General features: G+C 40.8%; 1 protein-coding gene across 4 annotated transcripts in view; it reads right to left on the bottom strand.

The window, feature by feature from the left end:
- Nucleotides 1-7,695: 7,695 nt before the first annotated feature.
- The window catches only part of CBFB (core-binding factor subunit beta), a 41,369-nt gene continuing 25,204 nt past the window's right edge, over nt 7,696-23,860 (bottom strand). For 2 of the 4 annotated variants that reach the window (XM_062609223.1, XM_062609221.1), the window contains 2 exons: nt 20,993-21,088; nt 7,696-9,474 (listed from right to left, as the gene is read on the bottom strand). In XM_062609223.1, coding sequence (XP_062465207.1) covers nt 9,406-9,474; nt 20,993-21,088 — 165 coding nt within the window. In that variant the 3' untranslated portion in view covers nt 7,696-9,405. Of the gene's footprint in view, nt 9,475-20,961; nt 21,089-23,860 lie in introns of all 4 variants that reach the window. The other 2 variants (XM_062609224.1, XM_062609222.1) reach the window with 1 other exon arrangement.

Here is a 23,860-nt window from a genome sequence, read left to right on the forward strand (position 1 = left end):
AAAGCACCCTGGGAGTCTACACATCCCACTACAGCATCCAGCATCCAGAAGGAGAACAAGCATGGACATAGCAGGAGACAGAACATCTCCTCATGCCCATACCCACCACCAAGACTGAGCCCTCTGATTCCCTGGGCACAGGAAAATACCCCTTGTGTACCTACAGCATTCTCCCTGGATTCCCAGAGGGGCTGGCTCCCTTTCAGACTGCAGCTCTTGTTCCACCAAGAAAGTAGCGAACAAGTAAAGAAAGAAAATAATTCCCGAGTCTCTAGAAGGCAAAAAAAACCCACCCAGGGCTTTGTTTGTACAGAGGGTGGCTGCAGCACTGAAGTCAAGCAGCTGGAAGGTTGCTTTTGAGCCCCTTGCTTTTAGGACAGCGTTACAGGTTGGTTTGCACAGGGTACCATCTGCTCTGCAGAGGGGCTGGAGACTGCTGGGATCACCTTCATCTCCTCCAGGCACATCCCTCTCCTGACTTTCCTATAGAGGCCATGCCAGGTGAGATCCAGCTGCTGAGTTGTTTTGGAGGATGCTTTTGCACAGCTGAGTAGTGGTTATGAAGATTCCCATTTCCCCAGTCACCTATTGTGCTCCAAGGACAGCCAGCACCAGCAACCTGCCCAGGAGCACGGGCAGGCACAGTTCTCCCTTTGGACACCTCTGTACTGGGGGCTGTGTCCGGGGCCCGGAGCAACCACTATCCCAGAGGATGGAGCTGCCCCATGTATTCCCACTATGAACTGGGTGCTTTGGGGCTGTCAAAGATCATGAGTGGAGACCAATTTGACACGAGCAGCCCTTCCATGCCCTCCAGTGACACCAGGCTGAATGGCATTTTCAAGGTGCATGGAGCAAAGCGCCATCATTTCAGCAGCCATTTGGCACAGGCAAAAACTAGATTGAAAAATAATAATAATAATATCCTTCTCACTCTCCAGATTAGGGAGCAATTCACAGAAAATACCTGAGTTTGGTCCCAAGGCTCAGGAAGCAATACACAGCTTTTGGAAGCTTATATTCACTTTTATTTTAAAGACTGGCTCAGTTGTTAGCAATTCATAGAAACCCAGAGTGGTTTGGGTTGGAAGGGATGCTAAACCTCATCCAGTCCCAACCGCCTGCCACGGCCAGGGATACCTTCCACTAGAGCAGGTTGCTCCAAGCCCTGTCCAGCCTGGCCTGGAACACTGCCAGGGATGAGGCAGCCACAGAATAGCTTTTACTTCAATCTTGATATACGTGTTCACATGAGCTGTACAAAATGTCATAGTATTCTATTTATGCCACACAAATAAATGAACAACATAACTATTTCAGACTGCAGGAATGGCAGCAGTGTGTCCATCCAGGTTCCTGCTACCTAAGGCTTACAATGCCATCACAGCTTGGGGTGGGATCAGCAGCTGTAGGGAATTACTAGGTTTTAACTTGGCTGTCCCAAATCCCACACATCTGCAGGCAGATGTTAGCAGACAGGAGCTGGGCTTTGTGATCCAGCCAGACAAAAGAAAGGGAGAAAAAATGCAAAAGTAACCAAAAGGAGGGATCAAAACCACACCAGGACCAGCAGGGAAACACGGCAGTGGCTCACATTAAAGGCAAGCTGCCCTCTCCTGATGGGATTCAACAGCAACAGTGCAAACCAGTCCGTAAGGAAATCTGTCCATTGGCTGCCCAAAAAATGCTCTGGAAACAGAGCCAAACTTGGCAGTGCTGTTTCAGTGGGAAAGGATATTGCTGTAAAGATCTGAAGCTGCTTTTATTTTCCCAGAGGTGCATTTCCTGCTGAAAAGCTTTGGGTTTGCAGTTAGAAACAGTCCCAGTGTTTGCAGCTCCTCTGGCTATAGAGCAAAGGGGGCTTTGCTCCTGTGCTGGGGAAGCACTGGGACTGTATGTAGGGGTTATACCACCTCTCCAGCAGGGTTTAATCTGACAACCAAGAGCTCTGGCTGCTCTGGGTCTCACCGAGATGGGCAGCACCGATGGAGCCAGATGGAACAGAAAGGGCCTTTTTTGACGGTCTGTTTACCTGTACACACAAAAACTCCAGCATGTTCTGAGCCTTGTCCAGAGACTCTCCATGATCTGGGGCTTGCATGGTCTGGGACAGCATCCTCTTCCTCACCAGCCACAGGGTGTGCTGGGCTCATGGCTGCACAGCACATTGAGAACAATGATTTTCCAAGTGATTCTGTGCTTGGCCAAGAATAGAATCCCAGACTGGTTTGGGTTGGAAGGGACCTCAATGCTCATCCAGTTCCACCCCCCTGCCACAGGCAGGGACACCTTCCACTAGACCAGGTTGCTCCAAGCCCCATGCAAGCTGGCCTTGAACACTGCCAGGGATGGGGCAGCCACAGCTTCTCTGGGCAACCTGTGCCAGGGCCTCAGCACCCTCACAGGGAAGAACATCTGCCTAAGAGCTCATCTTAGTCTCCCCTCTGTCAGGTTAAAGCCATTCCCCTTGTCCTGTCCCTACAGGCCCTTGTCCAAAGCCCCTCTCCAAGTTTTCTTGTAGCCCCTTTAGGCACTGGAGCTGCTCTAAGGTCTCCCCAAAGCCTTCTCCAGGTTGAACCAGCCTAGGTCTCTCAGCCTAGCTCCAAGCAGAGGTGCTCCAGCCCTCACAGCATCTCCATGGCAGCCCAGCCCCAACAAGAAAGTCTTGCACCCAAACGACCCATTTTGCGCATAAGCCAACATCTGTGCTTGCTGCCGCTGTCACATGGAATCCAGCTCACACTGCTGAGATATAAAACACCAAAAATACACTTAGGAAGGAGCTGAGCCACACAGCCAAGCCACTGGTCTCCCGTGCAAACTGTCCATGTCCTTCGATGGCTGCATCACCTTCACCAATGGTTTCTTCAAAGTAAGAAACTATTTTGGGGGAGTAATGGGGGAGCAGATCCTGCACCATGTGCCACAGCAGGCACCAAGTGGGAAACATCCACTAGTTGCTGCTCTGTTAAAATCCCCAGCCTGAGCAATGGACTACAGCACTGAAACACAGGGCAGGATGTTAAAAGGGTGGTAGATCTTCAATGCAATAACAAGAACAGCTTTCCATAGGGCCTGCTGTCTGACACAACTGGAAGTCTCTTACAGATTTATCCTAGCAGAGCACAAGCCCAGTCTGCTGGCAGAAGAGGTCCTGCTACAGCTGTGTGCCATGCTAGAAGAGCCTGAGGAACACCTGGCACCCCTTCTGGGCAGAGGCAAGCAGCTGGAGCAAGGTCCTTCCTTTTCCCTTTGCAGCCATCTCACACTCCTGGACCACAGTGGCTCATTTTCCAGTTTATTCTCTCTTGTCCTAGTCCTGCTTTGCAGGGTGGTGTCCTGTGGTCCCATTAGGATGCCCTGCCCAAGATGCAGAACCAAAGGGCAAGACACCGAGAAGGTTTGAAGGAGCTGATGACAAAGGCACCTTGGTGGGGTTGGTAGTTTGAGTCACACTCCCCGTGGTCCCACCGACACCAGGTCCCACCAACACCAGGTCCCACCAGCCGTACACCAGAAGCGCTCTGCAGAGCAGAACTGAAAGCAGAACTAGAAAGAGGATCCATCCTCTCCTCTGTGTGGGAGCATTCGGCAAGTGCCTCTGAGCGGGGATGTCCCTGCCAGGAAGGGGCTCAGAAGTTCTGAGATAGCAGCAGCAGCTTTGGCCCAAGCAGAAGGCAAGCACAGGGCAGCTAGGAGCAGTCCGTGCATGCAAACACCACATGTTGTGTGCACCCTTTCCTCCTCACTTTGGCCTCTGTCCTCAAACACAGCTGGAGCAAGTGACCTGGAACAGAACCATAGGCAGCCTGCATGCAGGGCTGAGTATCCATAAATATACTCCGAAATCTGTGGGCCTGAACAAATCCACTAATTGGCACCCACAACTGCTGCACGAGGTACAAACCTTCAGTACTGTACGTCCCCTCTTCCTTTTGCTCTAGCCAAGAACCACAACCATTTTGGCCAGCCTATAGTGAGGCAAACGCAACAGTGCCTGCTAGACTTGAAGGAAATGGTTCGTGTCAGGAATGCCTGCCCTTGCAGGTTCCCCATTCCCCCCTCCCTCCTCCATCTGATGTACTCAGGTACCTGCTCACTTCCCAAAGGCAAACCCGAACCACCTTTCTGTGGCTTCTTCTATGAACCGCTTACTTCCCCCTGTGCAGACCTCAGCTCTTCACACTCCCGTTATCCCTAGGGAACACAGCCTGAAGAGCCATGATCTGCATCCCAGCTGTAAAGGGCCAAAGTCCTGAAACACTTTAGAAATATCCCAGCAGAAGCACCATCAGCCCAAACATGTACAGTGTACTGTACTAACAGTGTAGTCACATAAGAAGCTTTCAATGCCAAGTACATCCAATAGCTACTGGTTTAGTCCTCTTAACACTGCTCATTTTTCTACTTTGATGGACTTTTGCATGGTATGAATAGGAAAAGCTGAAAGACTTGGGGATGCAAGTGGGCAAGGCTTGGAGTGACAGCCTCTTGCAGCAAACCAGTGGAGAACGGATGGAGGACACAGGAGCTCTCAGGTACAAAGTTTTCTTGAGCTCTAGAAGGTTTCCCTGTTTTCAGGCTAACCCTTCCCCTTCACCTGCTATGGGACTGCAAAGGGTGAAAGGTGATAAAGCCACCAGTTCCTGCAAAAAACAGAATTACAGCATGGAGTGATGGAAAGTGGAACACTTAGAAAACATGTACCCCAGCACACCATTACTCATCAGAAGAGCTGTGGGGAACAGCAAAGACTTCACAGAAGCCTCACCAGCTGTGGGCCAGGCTGCGTAAAAAGCATCCAGCTTAACAAGAAACATTCCCTTTTCTCACTTCATCCCCTCCTACATGTACCTCATCCTCCCACAGGCACCCACTGAAGGGTGACAGCACCAGCCAAGACAGTACCTGGCTCTTCTGTGTTACTTTCCCCCCTTCCTCACTCCTGCGCTTTAAGAACTGAGCCTGAGGCAATTCTGGCAACTCACTTATCTCAACCTATAATTGAGAAAGCTATTTAATACTCAACCTGCAAGCAGCTCCGAGCTGTGTGGCAGCTGGTGAATACGCATGTCCTGGGATTTCCATGTCACAACAGTGTGAGGACAGGATGCCAGGTAAATGAGTTATGAGAAATGTGGCCTATGCAAATGTTGGCTCTGCTCTAACTTTGCACTGCAATTCCCATCCTTGAAGCCGTTTTTGTCATTCTTATTTGCATGGGAAATGTTGTAACAGAATAATGTAACCATAGAAATGGGTCCTGTTCCTACACACAGAATGGTATAGGAACACCATTCAGGTGAGTACAGCTGTAGTAGAGTGGGGTCCTCTGGAAGGCAAAAAAATACAAAGGCCTACCAAGAAACTGTCAGGCCACATAATCCTGGAGTTCTCCAAACCCTCGAATCCTTCATTTAACTCCCCAGCCCTTAACTGAACAAGGCTCGTTATTAGACAACCTGTCCCAGATCTGCAGGAACAGAAAAGCTGCTGTTTTCACCCCCAGTTTCATTTCTATGGTGGCCTGTTTTCAAAAGGGGGCCAGGAGACTGGGGCAGGGCAGCTCAGAGCTGCCATGTCTTTCAAGAGGGAGGAGGAAACCTGTGGGTTCAGGATTTGGAAGCTTTCATAAAACAGACTGAAGAGTTAATACTGTGGATTCTCTCAAGTTAGAAAGAGGCTGTGTAATTCAAGAGGTGAAAAGAGCAAACCAGACGTGACCATATCTCATCTGCTCCAGTTGGGCTCCAGGTCACCGACATCCTTTCTCCATTTCAGTAAGCTCCAGCAGTGATCTTCCACTCCCAAATTGAATGCAGCCACCCCAACATTATGCTAGCTGAGGGAAAGGATTGTAAGCAATTGCCCAGGGAAGCTGTGGCTGCCCTGTCCCCAGCAGTGTTCAAGGCCAGGTTGAACAGGGCTTGGAACAACCTGGTCTATCGGAAGTTTTCCCTACCTGTGGCAGAGGTTGGAATTGGATGAGCTTTGGGGTCCCTTCCAACCCAAACCAGTCTGGGATTCTGATTAATGTTTTAAAAATCCTCTTCTGCTGCAGGTCCCTCATGAAGGAGGCTTCCCAGATCCCCTCTGCTATTCATGCACCCAAGAGGCTACATCCATCTAGAGGGAGACAGGGAAAAAGTGCCTCTGTTCTTTAGACACCTCCACTCAAGAAAAGCCTTTATAAACAAGGTATCCATCCAACTGTGATGCACCTTGGGCAGCAAAGTGAATCATCATCCCATGAGCTTGCGGAACAGTTATCCAACAGCTTTACTAACTGCTCTTTACAAATGCCTTTCAAAACCAGCTGCTCTCATGGCAGAGCCTACAGTACCTAACATCACTACCTGCCATCAGGAACATGCAATCATAGTAACACAGTTCATCATTTATGTCTGTTTTAAGAGCTACCTCCGTTCCAAACTGCAGTTTCTTCAGAAAAGCCACATATCTCAGTCAGTGCTGGTTTCATGAGGCACTCTCCAACCTGTTTACAGTCAGATTTTAAAAGCATGTACAGTTATACTGTCCTTTTGTATGCAAACACTCCCAAACCCAGTGGCAGACTCCCACCTATTCACAAAGCAACCCTCTATGTGATTTCAGAACATAACCACCCCTGAGGGTCAGTATTATATACTTAAAGTTATACTTCCTGAGATTTTAGCAGCTTCACATGAGGTTTGCAGGTGTAGCATGGACCATTCATATTTTCTCCACAGGACTTCACCACATTTCCCAATTTCCCGAATTTCAATGTGCAAACTGCCTCGTTTCCCTCCTCATCCAAACCACACAATTAGCAAGGTTTAATGGCTGCTGTAAAAACAACTCTTCTAGAAGTGTGCACAACTTGCAACCCAGTGAGACAGATTTTCTTAGAGTTACTTGGAAAGTGTATCCCCTTCAGTAACCAGAGTGTATCACTTCCAAAAAACACAAGAGTTTTCGGGCAGAAATACATGCATTTTCCTCAACATACGCCCTTAAAGATTTTGTGAGCCATGAAGACCCTCCGGACAGACCCTGAAAAAGGGAGGTCCTCACTTCAATTCCACGACCACTAGATGTCACTATTGCTTTACCCATGGACACCAAGGCAGCCCTGCTCAGGCAGTAGGTTGGGAAATCACCCCATGAACACTTAATGTAAGGGAATGAACTGCCAAGATGTCAGAAATAAATTTACAGTGACTTGTTTTCACTACACAAGAGGTTTATTATGAAAGTTAAACATACAACACAAAAAGTGGCAAAAGCAAGCCTGCAGCTTAAGGCAACTCTTACAGGAGATGAATTCAAGAAAGATGATGCAACTTCAGTTTAAATAGAAATCATGAAAAATATCAAATTGCATCAATAACTTAAAATGCATTTTAAAAAGTCTGCACTAAGCAGCAGAGGGTAAGGGCTTGTGATCTTAATGCCAGCATTAAGATATCAAAAGCAGCAGAATGCTAAATGATGATAGGGAAAGTTCAGTATTTACACAAAGACAGCAACGTTAATATCTGATAGTGTAATTTCCTGTGTACTCATGGTGTAAAACCACTGTCTGAAACGGTGGTCTTCAGATATCTTCAGACTATTCCATCAAAAAAACCCACAGATGGCAGAGGAGCTCCAAGGCTAGGGATGCATGTGTGGGCATGAGGGTGTCCCTTAAATAACTCACTACAGAAACACTTTAGAAAAATTATTTCTTTGGGGGAAGAAGAGCAAGAAGAATACATGGCCACAGAGTGAAAAAGGTTTTTCAGGTGAATCACATTTAAATTGAAGTATCAAAATATTCTCATTTGATGACACTCTCACAGTTTACAGTTACGGACATTTTGATGTGAATGTTAAATATTCATATTATTAACATAGGCTCCTTCACACTGACATCTGCTTACATTTTTGCAAGACCTCTTTTGCATCATTTTGCCATTCGTGAGGAATGTAATTATCTTCATCAAAGAATCTTAAAGATTGAAAAGATTCAACTGTTTTAACCATACGGAGTTTCGACCTTCAAAGTAATTCTTAGGATACTGAAGCCAGATTACCTATTTAAAAAAAAAAGGATTGCAGTGACATTTTAATTCATCAGGCTGTACAGGAAGCACCACATTTTAACAAAGCCAAATGACATCATCACATTTCCAATCAATTTTCTTCAAATATTGGATGCAATGAAAAATTTGGAACAAGTCCATTCACCATTACCCCAAATAAAACATGGTAATTCACACAGATTAACTCATCCCAAATCTTACCCTATTAGAAAATGCAATATATACTGCAATGTAGTCTTAATGTGCATAAGATCAAGAGAAGTGTCCTATGGATTGTATGAGATTCTCTGCACACAACCTCATATTTTCACCATTCAGCACAACTTTACAAAAAGCCTAAGATACAAAATATACTCAAAGCAGCTATATGAAACATGATTTAATACATATCACCTTTTGTCCCCAGTTGAATGTGCTGTTGAATCTGACTGTAGAGTTGCAGTATCCCTTTGAAGAACTAGTTAAAAAAATCCCTGAATAAAACAGAAGCCAGCCTGCGACTTCCTATGAGTTTCAGTAAAGTACTATATACAGGGGTATAATAACCACCCAAACTCACTTGGTATCATAATAAAATCTGAGACAGATACTGGGGCAGAATGCATTATCAATGCATGAAAATTACATTTTAAGATTTTATCCTTTAAAAAGTGGAACCAATGAACTGTCAGCAGTTAAAAGCATACTGCAACTGTAGCATTTACAAACCCACAAGTTTGAGAAAGGATTCCAACAGCTCTGATTCACTGGGTTTAGCTTGGAAATAATGCAAAATAATGTCAGCAGTTTTAAGAAGATCTTGCAAATTTAGGAAAAGGAAAAGTGAAAGGAAGATAAGCATGCATATCTAACATAAAGGAGGAGCACAGTAAAGACAATCAAAATTCCAAAAGCTCGTATTAAAAAAATTACGCTTGGAATGCATTGGCTTCCAGCAGTTTACCAAAAAAAAAAAAAAATCCAACCAAAAAAACAAAAAGTTTTAAATCTGTAATATCTTGACCTATTTTTAAGCGACACTTTTTATTACAGTTGAGAAAAATGGTTTTATAGCTGTGTAAGTTTCCATTTCACTAAAATAGCGCCAACAAAAATAAGTTTGCATAGAAAAAAAACCTTTCAAATTGCCACTGGCTACATGCTTAAAATGGGAAATGCAGGTATTGTAACATAAACATAGTGCAAACCATGACAGTTCATGGTGATTCTGACTGCCGCAGGTCAGGAAACAGACCATAGTATACCCAGTTATCACAGTTTCTGGTCTTTTATTAAATCCTTTGCCAAGTAGAAGCAATGCGTGTGTGCAGACCCATGGTACGCCTGCTGCTGTTGATTAACGTAGTTTGAGATCATCGCCACTTCCTAGATTAGATCCAGGACTAGGGTCTTGTTGTCTTCTTGCCTGAATTAATAAAAACATATTTAGCATCAAAAAAAAGGAAAAATATTTAGAAGTTATCAGTTAATTTCTTCAGCATATTAACACGGCTAAGACCATAAACAATTGTAAGGCACAAACTTGACATTTCTAGCAGTAACCAATGCATTAATTTTTAACATCACAATCACTCTTCCTCCGAATTCAATAGGCCCCCAGAACCACCAGCAATCTTACAGGAGGGGTGTGGACCCAGTAGTGGGGTACCCTCCTCCCTCTGGAGGGGCACACAGCTCTGGTCTGAGGGCAGGCAAGGCTGGTGATCTGGGGAGTGAGTGTGCACATGTATATGCCTCAGAGGCTCTCCTGCAGTCAGGCTGAAACACTTCTCAGCATTGCTTCAACCATCAGCAAGAGACTTCCAAAACAGGCAACAATTTTGTCACTCTTTTTCCAAAATTGTTTTCTTTCCTGTGAAATTCCCTTTGTTAACCTTTTCTGTAAATGTTTTCAGGATCAAGATTTTGGGGAGAAAGGCTACAAAGCAGGATGGCAGAGCATGTTACATCACTGCCAAATAACTCTCCCCTCAGTATTTTTATGTGAGAAACATTTACTTTAGCTTTGTCTGGAATAAACATGATATATAAATACATATAACATGATATACATTAACACATTGGCACAATTTAAACTGTAGACTGACACATTTTAACACTTGGGGTTTAACCACTGCTTACTTTTTCTTCCTTTGGTGCACCTGTGAAGTTAGCAATAATACAAAACTGAGAAACTCAAGCACTTATTACAACCCTGTATTAAAAAAAAAAGTAATGTAAATTCTCCTTTAAATAAATGATTCTGTTAAATAGTTGGAGTTGATTGCATTTTAGAGAGGAAGTTAAGGATGGTCAGTTGTAACAATATCAGTCACCATAAAAGACATCACTATCTACCTACCTACAGACTGCTTCCAAGTAGCACACACAAATGCTGCAGGTAAATACTTTAAAATTCAAGTACCTCAGTCTTTTAAAGCAATACTTCAACTCTGGGAATGTCTAATACATGCTAGCTGGTTTTTAAGCTATTTCAGTGCAGATACTTTATCTTGTACAGAATGAATAGCTGGCACCTTGGCCCACCCCAAATGGTACCAGGGCCACCTCCTTAGCTGATGGGAGGCTTCACAACGCAAGCATTATTCCATGTAGCTCCATTAGTCTCACCAGCTGCTGTAAGTTGCCACATTCGAGGCTTAAAGAAAAATAATTTAAAAAAAAGCTCCTTTGAAAGACTTCTTGTATTTTGTTGAAAGAGGGAGGAACAGACTTAACCCTCTGCCACATACAGCCAACGCCATCTCCAATTTAGACTTCTCTTTCTCTGTCCACCTCTTCCCCCTTTATCTATTGTTCTTCTTTGCCTGCCTCATTTTACACTACCAATACAATTGGTTAGCTTAACCCAAACAGAGAACTGTTTCTTTCTTCTCCTTTTTATATACCGATTTAAAGTTACATTTTCCTTTCATGTGCAATGATCCCATTCTGACGTACACAGGGTTCATTCAATAAATCCCACTAGTAATCAGCCTGTTCCCAGAGAATACAATTCCCTCTTGCCCTTTCTTTAGTGGTTGTATTGCCATTCTTTTTTTTGGAAGCAGCCTCACTATTTTAAGTATCACAACTGCTACCTACTACATTTACAAATCCAGTATTGATGTTAGTTACATTTTAGGTATTTAGGGGTGAGATAATCTTCTCACTCTGTTCTATCTACACTGGTCATACTCCGACTAAAGGAAACCATCTGCTTTTCCTACCTGCAGAAGAACTCTGAACAGGACAAATGATGTCACTGCTGGTGCACAAACCCACAGATTTCTCAGTAATCTTTCTGAAGAATCACATTAAACAGCTCTAATCACATGCAGCACTGAAGATTTTAAGTGCTTAAGGGCATATTCCTTTCAGCCCCTGAAGCCACTTTTGCAAACTGCCCTCTTTGAAGAGATGCAGAATATTGGGAGAGAACATTTAATTGAGTTTCACATTATTTCCAAAAGCCAAATCATTCAACTTGGACAGTCAAGATCACTGTGGAAAAGGCAACATGGGAAAGCTCACTTTCTTTAATTCAACAGAAAACTGTGCTATGAAGACTTTTCTTAACACAAAATGGTTGTTCAATGAGTCTACACAGATACTGCCATACTAAGATTAATAAAAGCATAACAGTTCCACTTTGCATACTTTTCTCCTATTGAACAGACTGTAACAAGATTTCTTCTGGTTTTAACTGCTGCCTCCTCCTGAAAGGTAACAAGGCATGCACTATCTTTAAAAACTACCAAAAATATTACTTATATCAATCTAATTATCAATTTTATACTCTAGTTTTTTACACTTAGCTAGAAAAATACCAGTGAGTTAGTTGCTGCTATACTACTGCTCTAAAAGCACGAGAGTTTCTTCTTCAGAAAACAAATCATATGCACAGCAATTTTATCATCAAATTTCTATGAAGACTCTGAGGTATGGGCATACGGTTGCGTTTATGCTTTGCCTAAAGTGGCCTTTTCTTTCAAAACACATGAAAGAATTCACATGATTCATAACCTCATTGCTACTTGCAGAAGCCACTACTAAACAACTACCAGATTTACCCTTTCAAGTGATCTGCAAAAGGCAAGACAAGTTACCCTCAAACATACCAGAAACAGTCATTACAATCTCTTACACTAGTACATGTGGATAAAGGTGTAATTTTGCATTTTAGTAAGCGTGAATTTACACAAGCAACTGCAACTTATTGGAATGACAGCTCTGTCTGAGACACCCTACTTTACTTGTGCTATACAACTATACAAGAATATGCACATGTGAAACACGCTTATTCTACCAGCCACCATCCAGCCAAGGCATACGTGCATAATATGGAACAACTACAACTGTGCTTTTCACACATTAAAAAGTAAAAGCATCATATATGTATATATATATGTGTGCATACACAGTAAGACCACTCACGAAATAGGAGAAATCACCTTGTATTCTACTGCTTGTAGAAGCAAGCACGTTTTAGAGTGTCAGGCATGGGGTAGTGTTTTTGTCTGCTGACAATGGACAAAATACAACTTCCATAAGACATGCAAGATGATCCTTAATACTCACTTGCAGAAGGAGTGTGACTACCAGCATGATTGAATGTGGTAGTTCTCCTCAGTCTATGACAGGAAGCTAAAAGTTCACTTTTATAGATGTAAAATTTCAATTTCCACAATTCTCTCCATTTGGGGCCCTATACTCATAGCACAAGTAGTGAATCCTCTGAATTGCAGTATTTGCTGTGATTTTTGATGTACTGCATACCTTTTGAAGCCATGCAGAAGGACAAGAACTAGTCTGAGTGAATAATGAGCTCAGCTTGTCCAAGATTAAGGAGACTTGCTTCAATTAAGAAAGATGCATCTATCTTTGCCATTGGGAAATGGAATCCTGTGCCATGAGTCATGCATAATGAATCATGAGAAAACAGTAGTTATTCATCTTATCTCAGCATATTTCATTTTTCAAATGTTGATTTTCAATTTGAAGGAGCACTACCTCAAATGTTATTCATCTGTTATTTAGCTGAAGTTTAACAGTGTAAATTTTAAGTACTACACAGATCCCACCAAGGCTGTGATTTTCCTAAAAATAAATGTATTTTAACAAACGCTTCCTTCCAAACATCCTGAAGTTGAATAGTTAAATATGATGGACACATAGGGAGTTTCAATACCGCCAAATACTTCACACTCCGTTTTCAGCACATGAAGCCATGCAAATCTGCAGTACGGAAGGAATTACAACTGGCCACAAGCCATTTAAAACCTCTAATGTTCGAGACAGTGTGAAGACCAACAGAAAGAACTGCAGGAATGCATCTGGCAAAAAAAAAACATTTCAAAGCCTCCTCATGCTATTCTAGTTTTATTCATCCTGAATTCATAATGCTGACATCATAAGAGTAATAATATACTAACTGAAAAAAAGTTACTAACAAAACCATTTTGCCTTGAGGGTACAACACAAGAAGCTGCAATGCTTTTATACCTATGCTCCCTTCAACCCTGTTATCTCTGAGCTTTTCCCAAGCTTAAATATAGCCTAACTAGTATGAGCTATTAAGTCTTACCAAGAGAGTGATGCAGTAATACTTGCATTACATTTCTTCTTAATGAATTTGATAGCTTGAAATCATCATGTCATTAACTTAGGATTGTGACTTTTCTGGATCACATTGGAGCATTTACATCTGTTACTAGGGCACGTACAAAAAACAATTCTAAGGAAAATGGTGGTTAAGGAGGGTGGCATGGCAACCAAGTAGTTCCTCCAGCCAAGATAGTTGGACACTACCATCTGCCTCTGGCCACTCAATCCTGACCAATGCTGCAGTCAATTGTGCATCTGACAGTGCTAATAAAACTCCTTAAGCTGGCTTTGAGAAAGCATCTGTAATTATCCTCTTACAGTGCACGTTCAGAGGCCTTCAACATACCCAAGGAAATCAACTCCTTTTACCATGAGCTCGTCAGGAAAAGATAATGCAGTTCCACCATGTGGCTGACATGATAGCTCTGAGAAAGCAGAACTGGGAAAGTTGGAGGTAAATTTAGTAAGGATGGACAGGGCTGCCATGAAGCCGGCCCTTCTTCTCAATGAATCACTTTAATACCAGCAGGCAAAATTGGGACCTCTGAATACTAGGCAGTGAAATCACAACAATATGCACTGCATATATAACTTGGGACTCTGGTGAATGGGGAAGGAGGAGGAAGGTAATTTGAAGAAGGGCTGTCACAAGGAGTAGCCAAAACAAAGTCTCTCCACAGACAACTCCACTGCAATTCTTTAATTGCATTCTGGCAACTCCATACTGCTGAAATGGACAGAGCAGATGCTTTATGTGCCTTGGCATCTGTCATCTATAATTTACTAAATAGGTGAAAAATCAGGGTATGTTATGAAAAGCTAAACAGTGAACATTTGGATTCTCTTAGAAGGACTGTCAACCTCTTGAAAAGGATTTAAATAAAGTACCAAAACAAAATGCAAACCTGAGAACCCACTGCAAATACTTTTCAAAAAGCACACAACCACAGGAAAAAAACAAAACAAAAACAAACAAAAAAAAAAACCTCAGCCAAAAAAAAAAACAAAAACAACACAAACAATCTGAAACAAAAAGATTGCCACTCAAAAATGACTAGTTCCAATCACGCACACCTCCATGTAAGCCCTAGCTGTGGCAGACCCACATCAAGAAAAGCAACAAACTGAAAGTTCTTCTCTGAGCTGCTGGTTAGTAAGAACCTCTGCTGTAGAGGTTAAAATGCTAGCCATACCTCCACTTCTGCCGCCCTTACTCAATAGAAGAGGCAGAGAAACAGCCTTTTCAGAATTCAAGTCAGCAAAACCAGGCCACTACTACACAGTAAGAATGACAGCTTACACATAATAGAACTTCTCTGGTCACAGTCAGAGCCTGATGAAGCACCCTGTGTGCTTTCAGGTCTCTGTGGGCCTTGAATAGAGACTCTCCCTCTCAGTCTTCAGTCCTCAGAGGAGCTGTAGCTACAGCATCAAAGGGACCTCATCATCACTACAGACTGTACCTACAACATGCTGGCACTCAGCAGGGGATATGATTTTTACCACATTCCCAGCAGGTGTAGCTATCAGCGTAAGACTTTGTGGCTCAGCTCCAGCCTCTGGAGTTTGTTTGCTGGCCATAACAGCCATTTTGCAGTCACCTCTGCTTTTCACTTGAACCTGGAAAGAAGTAGTTTTCATCTTAATTATAATGTCAAGCACCACTTAATTTAAAGCAGTCTCAAATTTGGTGAGAGATCTGGATGTTAGACTAAAGGCCTTGTAGAACAATTAATATTATAAAGTCTATGCTGAAAGTAAAAATAAACAATTTTTCTTGACAAAGGCCATAGATAAAAATCATTTAGCAGCTACTTCCATTAAGATTTCCTTTCAAGCCTCCAACAATCTACTTCCTAGAAACAGAGTACTCCTCACTAAACACAGCCATCAATCATGTTATATGCTGAGTCTGCTCTCCCACCACCAGCTGCAAAGAGTTACAGATGACAAGACCAGGCCAAGGACTATAATTTGCTTACCAGCCCTGATGAACTCTCTTGCCTGAAAACGGCTGCCTCTCTGTTTAAAAGCTATTATGAAGCTACAGATTCTGGTACCACCACACTGGTAATTGGACTAACAGCAAGTCAAGAAAGTAAGCAGCATAGCAAGTGTATAGCTCAAGAGCTTCACTAAAGACAGAAGTTTTTACTTTTGTATGAAAACCTCTTTTCTAAGGGAAAAAAGTGAAATTCTCCCTTTTAGAAATTTAGTATTGTTTGAAAGCTAAATTTATGACTAATATTGATTGTCTCCAGACAGTATTCATCTGTTGCTCAGGCCTTTTCTAACCTTCATTGACTGCAAGAAGACGCTTACATTACAGTATTGCCTGATTTGCAAGATTGATCTCCTCTGTACTACCCTCAGCATTGATTCTGTACAGCACAAGTTGTTTTTGTGAGATATGCATTCCATAGCCCTTCTACATAAGAACCAACTATTGAAAAGTTCTTGTAAAGAATCTAGTCTTAACCTTGCTGGCCTACTTGTACTACACTCACATTGTAGAGCCTTTTGAGGCAATGCATCACACGCATACTTTAATCTATTCTCTAAATTGTGTTGTATTCATCCTGAGTATAAACAAGTCATATTATATATATACATATGCTCATAACACAAACACTTACACAATCATGAACCAAGTCTGCACTATCCACCACATATGAAGAATTAACATTTGGGGTTTCTTTCCATCCAAAAAGCTGTACTATTAAAGGTTATACTATTTTTATATTGTTATCAGCATGGGGAGCATATATTTTAAGTGTGAACATAAAATAAGTAATTACACTCATTACAGATTCATTTCTGAGGGGAAAAAAAAGCCCTAAAAATCAGAGTTTGATAAAGATGGCAGAAACAAGGGAAAAAAAACCCAATGTTATCACAATATGGTATTTTCTTCTGAAGCCAGTTCTATTTGACAAAAATTAGAGCATTTATATATACATACTAGTTGATTAACCCTACATTCCCCCCCCCCCCCCTTTTTTTTTAATAAAAGAGAGGATAACTTCACTGTCTAGAACCTTGGAAGAATAGGAAAGTTAGTTCTACTGCTTTTCTTTCTTCTTCTCCAGTACAATGAAGGATTTTAAATGAGAATTTCATGCAGTTCTGTTAAATGGCTCTGCTTAGCCATTAATGTAATTTATATTTAGCATAAGCCCACAACCAGACAGATTGCTAGACTAGACTGTTTCAGGGAAGAGCAAACCACTCTGCCTCTTTACTCATGTTGTTACTAAAATAAAGTGCATGGCAGTAGCATGGGAAATGAACACAATACAGAAAAATGACTTTAAAAGATGCTGGTTGAACAAAATTACATTGGAAAACTGAGAAGAGATCCAACCCTCCTCCAAAAATGGAGTAATCTGAAGAACATCCTTGGCTAAACCGAAGAGTAGCAGAGTAAGACAAACTGTGCACTCAAGCAGATCACTTAAAAACTGAAGTTACAGTTTGCCTATACAAAACAAACTTTTAGGAAGACAACTATCTGCACACAGCAACGTATGAATTAGCCTCTTCTCTTTACCTACACCCTTGAAATCCACCGCTTTGTACCTGCTGCTCCAGTGAAGAGCTGCAGGAGGCACCTGTTTGCTGCTTTTCCTGACTGAACACATGCTGTTACTTTCAATGTATTCTAATTTCATCAACTCGGAGCTGTTTAATTCTCTCATTCTGGACAGTGTAATGCACGCTACTATGGCCAGAACACCAAATAAAAAGCAGAAGTTTGTGCTGGAAGATTCAGGTACATCTAGACAGCAACCTCACAGTGATTTCTGTAGAACACTTTTCATCCTGACACTGAACTGTGGTTATTCATATTGAAAACATAGCAAAACAACTAGTATTGACTATCCCCTTGCATCTCAGTTGAGAAAGAAGTAGTGAAAATTAAGCATCTGCCTTGCTGATATTCCTTTAGTTTCCTCACTCTCTTCTGGTTAGTCTGGCAAAGGGAAACGTACAAATACTTCAAGTTCATATACCTGTTCAGTGGCATCAGTTCCAGAACACGCCCCTAAAGAAATGGCCTTGGACCAAGTTCCCTGCTGTAAAGTACTTGCCCATGGAAAAAGAATTTTCCCATAGTGGTATGAAGCCACTAAATACTGCAATTTGGCCAAGTTGCTCACTGTTCCTGAACTGACAAGACTTCACGCAATCATTTATTTTTACCAGACTTTAACTGGGGATAAAGTCTTTCCTCATGTGTATCATTAAACATTTACTGTCTCAGCATTCCAATGTTTTTGTGAAAGTTAAAGCCATTGGAATTCATTATTAATTTTGAATGCATTAATTAAAAACACTGACTACAAAAGCATCTTTGAAACAAAAGAATCCTGAACAGAGAGGCAGGATCTGCAGTTTCTGATGTGACCAAGCTATGTAAGTTGATAGAAAAACCCCAAAGCATCTTGTATTGAGAACCAAAATACTGAAAATACAATAGAACACTGTTCATCTCAAAGGCACTTAATGAAAATTCCTAAATCCAGTCATACCTATTTACATTACCATGCTGTAACTGCACAGAAATCTGATCAAGTTCTGGAAATTCAATCACAAGCTACCAACCACTACTGATTCCGCCCTCAGATGCAAAGAAAATGTTCATTAAAATAAAAGATCTGTTGTGCTAATGAACTCATCAATGGAAGCAACATTATGTGATGAAATGAAGTCAAACAAACCTGACGGCACTCAAGAGGGTTTTCTTGGTGATGTTTTTTTCGGTTGGGTTTGTTTCTTTTTTTAGGATACTTAAAAATTGAAATTAGTACAGTGATTACTCCTAAACTGTTACTGCACTTGCTATTCCTTCCACCTTTGAGTATCACCATTCTAATATCCAATGCCACATACAAGCCATTCGTATTGTTTCCAACAGCTTTCGCTGATGACTCCTAGGCAAGGATATACCACTTTGTTTTAGAAGCCTACAAAGAGACTTAGACTAGGAATGTTATTTATACAGCCTCTTTTCTGTGTAAGAAAAGAACCGAATCTGATCATTTTCATATGCTGCCAGTCTTTGGGTGGATAAATGCTTCCAAAGAGCTGGCGCCTCTGTTTTGAGTAGGAGTGGGTGGAATATTGCAGGATTCTCCTTCCCTCTGCCACTGAAGCAGAATCTGGTCTCTATTAAAGGCATTTTAGCCATAATTCTGCTGTCTGAAATATCCTGATTTTATACAGTGCTGCAATTTCTAAAATAATCATTAACACTGATGAGATCCTGCTCCAAGCCTAGCAGTTTGAATTTTACTGCCCAAGCTTAGCAGGAAAGAAAAATTTTCAGTTTTATGAATGATGAAAGTTGTATAGCTATCATATTGAAAAGATTATGCTGAGGGTACCTTCAACTGTGTGTAGTGTAACATGCATAAAAATTCACTCAGCACACTCAGAACCTACCTTTTCTAGCCATAAAAGCCTTCAAGTACCATCAAAGGTACTATTTCGCTACTGAAATTACACAAACAGTACACCATAGTTTGGACTAATGTTTTTATAGCTGTCAGCAACACAATTATCAATAGGGTACAAGCTGACCAAGCATGTAGGATTGGAAACTTTTATACAGGCCATAAATACAACATAGGAATACACATTTCTATATTACTTTCAATTGAGAATTCTGTATGATAATCATGAGCACCTTATGTAAGTGCTTACTGATTAAAATTCATTTGATTCTCCCCAGCACTGCATTAGGATACAACTGAAGTAAAAGTCAGGGAAACAATGGTTTGAAAACCCGATTCCTCCTTAGGAATTCATTGTAAGTCTATCCCAGCTCTCTCCCCTGCCCTACCCCAAAGATCACAATTTTTATTCAGTCTTAAGACTCAGAGTGCAAAATCTTATCTGTAAACGTTCCAAATATGTGGCCAAACATAGAAATGAAAAATTGAAATGTAAAAAAAAACCAACCAATTATAGAACTACAAGTAATTGAGGCAAATGATCTCTTGCTTATACATATTAAACATGTACAGTAAAATATAAAGTATGCATAAAAATGTATTTCAGTTATTAAAAACCTGTATTCAACATCACAAATTTGAAGTACCTTTTGACAATATTCTTCAATTCTCCTTAAACATATTTCAAGTGAGTGAGTTTTCTTTACTTCCTTTCTGTAGGTGATCTAAACCAGTGCTTTAGAGCCGGGGCAATAACTATTGCTACAGCGAGGCCTCCAAGACAAGGATTTTACCTTAGCTACAGCTGATACCTGACCTGGCTACACCAGTGTTTTCAAGGAGAGGTACACCAGCCATTCCTTCAAAGTGAGAGGTACTGTTCTTTCCATCTGCTTCTTCTCCTTGCATTCTCATGCATTCTCATGCTCATGTTTTCCAATTGTACTTGGAAGGGAAGAAAGCCTGTCTAATGATCTCAATTATTCATAAGGATGACAGAAAAGTAGCTTACTAGTAACAATAACCGAATTTTCTAAAAACCTGAGAAGCAGCATATTGATCACATTCGATTACAGTAAAGTCAGGCTGTACTGATGAAGTAGGAAATAAAAAACACAAAGTTAGTAAGGGTAAGAAATTTAATGTGCTTCTGTTTTCTCCCTACAGCCTGCCTTAACTTGCAAACTCTCCTTATGCATTACCCGTCCTCTTACAGCTCTTGCCTTTCTAACATGTCAGGGCAGCTGGATTCCATTCTCTTTCCTGGCTCCTCTTTGCTTGATCCCACTAATACCTGCTCTCATCAAGAGGGAAAAAGATTCAAGACCATGGGGCCCTAGAGAAGCCAAGAAAAAGATAGAGGGAACTCTACAGGTGAAATAGAGGAGTAAAACTCCCTGCCAGCAAGAAAAATGTGAGAGGAAGATAAAACCAGCCTGTAAAGAAAGCAGACTGTGGCATCTGTCATTACTCTGGTAATGTTTCCCACAGGACAGGGTAGTGAGCTACAAAATTACATGCCCACAGCTCCCAAAGCCCTTCCTGTGTTTGTAAGAACTGCATGTGGAAAAAATCCTTCTCTGCTATTGAAGTATCGTTGAGAGAGATACAACAGCTCTGTGATCAAATGAACTGAAATGTACCCTCGAAGCTTAAGTACCCACAAAGAGATTATCTACAGAAAGAGTAAAAGGACAAAAATCAGAGAATTCTTATCAAAACTTCCAAAACCTGAAATTCATTTTACAAGTTAAAAACAATGTATTTTGCAATTTTTAAACTACAGCAAACACACAAACAGTACAGACAAACAAATGAAAACAAATCTGAAGTTTTTGGAAAGTACTAACCAGTTACTGACAGCAGCTGTGAAACCCTCACCTCCATTTCCTCACGATGAGACCTGTCTCTATCCTCAAATTCACGAGTTCTCCGCCGAGCTTCTTCAAAGGCTTGTTGTGCCAATGCATCCTCCTGCTACCAAACCAGAAACACAGTGACACGAGAGGCTATCCTCATTTCTACCAGATCACATTTCTTTTGAATTTTAGGGATCACTTAACAGCAATGATAAAAATGTCCTACAGAATCTGCTAGGATACAGACAAGTTCCAGCAAATGCCAATATAGGTTAATGAAATAATACTCACCTTCATCACTGCAGTAGGGATCCAAAGCTTCAATGCAGCTACTACTAAAACACATTTTCAAAGGAGACCTGCTGTTCCAAAGTAGTTTAAAATGCTGCTGTTTTCTTTTAAAGCTAGAAATTCTCAAAAGTTACATGAAAGACTCAATGCATTTTATTCTTATAAAAGTCATTCTGAAGGCAGTATTCACAGGTATGTCTAAGACAGTTCACCAGTATCATTATATAAATAATGTTAATTATCTTTCATTTAAACGATGAACTTAGTTATATTTCATTTAAACTATAAACCAAAAAAACCCTCTGTTTTACCAAAAGCTGCTGAAGGTGCATCAGTAGAAACGTTTGCGATCTTTACGTAAAATTTAAATTGTTTAAGCTTAGATGCATAAGAAAATGCAAAGCAGAAGTTATTCCTCTACTAATTTTGCACATTCCCATACAATACAGAAGAAACCTGTAGGTTTGACAGCCCTGTTGTTTTTTTCCAGCAATGGCTTTTGAACAGGAATGCATTTATAATGCAGAAGAAAGTATTAAAGTGTTATTAATATGTAACCCATTGTTTATTGGTTTACAAAAAAATTCTCTTAGAGATACTTTTTATAGCCCAGATTTTGCTCAGAATTAAAATAGATGGCTCTGCTCCCCAAAAGAATTTTCAAGTGCTCAGAATGAAGGAGACAAGTCTAAAGAGGTTCCACAAAAGAGTAAGGGATAAATTTACTGGCTTTCCCTCTTCCCAACTTCCCAGCTATACTTACCGCTAACACTGCTTATGACTCCCACATACATGCAAATATTTTTTTCAAGTTAATAGTTTTATTTTAAAGAAGTGAAATCCTAACCTTGACTGTGAGATGACACAAACATGTTAAGAACCCAACTAGGGATTAAGTGCATACATTTTTTAATTTAAGATAAAGCATCCCTAGCCTGAGAGAATTTAAATTGCCTTTTTTGCCGCTGGCACAATGGTGCACCCTCCAGCTACTTTGTGAAATGATGTGAATGAGTGCCCCCTGTGGCCTAACACACTTAAATACAAACATCTGCCAACCAACAACTCTACACACCCAGCTCCCCAGAAAGTTACATCAAAAGGCAATGTTTAAAGCTGCCAGTAAGATAAAAATAGGAGGTACTGTTAAAATGTTAAGAGTAGAATTTGGCCCTTTATAGCTTAATGTTTGCACATGCATAGAAACCACGGTCAGACAGTGGAAAGTAAGTTTGTTCTTAATAATGCAGCAGGATAGAGATAAGATACAAAAGCTTGTTTCCTAGATGACTACAGAAAAGATGCCTTCTTTCTTATTTACAAATATTACGTCTTTAACACCCTATGTCTTTTGACCCTGTTTTCAAACATACTTTAAATGAAAGTGTATTTTTTTAATACAAGATTTTTGCATTTTACCACCATTTAAAGTGGTCATGAAATAAAAGGCTAACATACATCTTAAGCCACAATACTGTAAAAGAAATGGTCATAACCAAAAGAAACTAGATTAGAAATTCATAAGGAAAAAAATCAGTATGTTGACATCTAGAACAAACACATCCTGACAGCTGAAACACTGGTTTACTAATGTCTGAGAAAAGGGGAGAGGAAGCATCAGAACTTATTTTTTTAAGAATAAAAAAAAAATAAATTCTGCCCTACCCCTGGTGATAACAGAAACCAACAAACATCTCAGGATCTTGTACAACAAGAATTTAACAATTTTTTTCAAATGTCACTCAAATCTAGTAATTATTGCGTAGTGAATTCAGCTGCATGAGACCAAATAATTTATCCACCTTGGTTTTAATCAGTGAAAATGCTTCTGGTATGAATTTATTCAGAAAAAGAAGCAGCAAAACCTGAACTATATCAACATGAGAACAGAACAAAATAAACCCCCCAGCGCAGACAAACAAAAACCAAGAGAAGCTTAAACACCCCTCCTCCACTCACGCACATTTCTCCTGCAGCGGCCTGGTAAGAAAACACTTTTAACTAAGCATAGTAAGGATCCTCTATTACAGAAGAGATACAAAAGTGCCAAAGACAGAAACAGCCTTTTGATGACCCTCAAGATAAATATCAAATCCAGGGAAATTTCAGCCCCAAACGGGGAAGATACTCAAGCATATATGCAGAGCTTTGTGTGTGTTAGCCTAACTGAAGTCTGAACAAGCAGCTGAATCTGGGCCTCTCATAAAAAATAAGACAGCTTAGTAGGCAGACATGAACAGGCTGTGAATGAAATGGAAAAAACACTAGATTAAAAGTTAAATTTTAAATACTTCACTGTCATGCATGCCTTTTCTCTTTCCGAAACATTTTTGACCGGAACGGTAGTATAATTTCCAAAGTGTAGCAACAAAAAAAAAATATTATTTGTTCAGAGTATTATTAAGTAGTAAAAGATAGGAAAATGCAACAGTTTTTGAGTTTCCATTTAAGAAAGCTTTTTCAAATTAACATTTAATATTAGTATTTAAATATTTAATAAAAATTTAAGAATTCTTTTATTTAAGAGTTTCTGTTTGCTAAGAGGAAGCTCTCTAGAAAACAGGAGTACAGGATGCGTATGGGGGTGTGTCTGAACGGC

This window comes from Pezoporus occidentalis, unplaced genomic scaffold (assembly GCF_034315485.1).
Source record: "Pezoporus occidentalis ecotype Australia unplaced genomic scaffold, CSIRO_AGI_Poc_V1 ctg135, whole genome shotgun sequence".
Classification (NCBI taxonomy): Eukaryota; Metazoa; Chordata; class Aves; order Psittaciformes; family Psittacidae; genus Pezoporus; species Pezoporus occidentalis.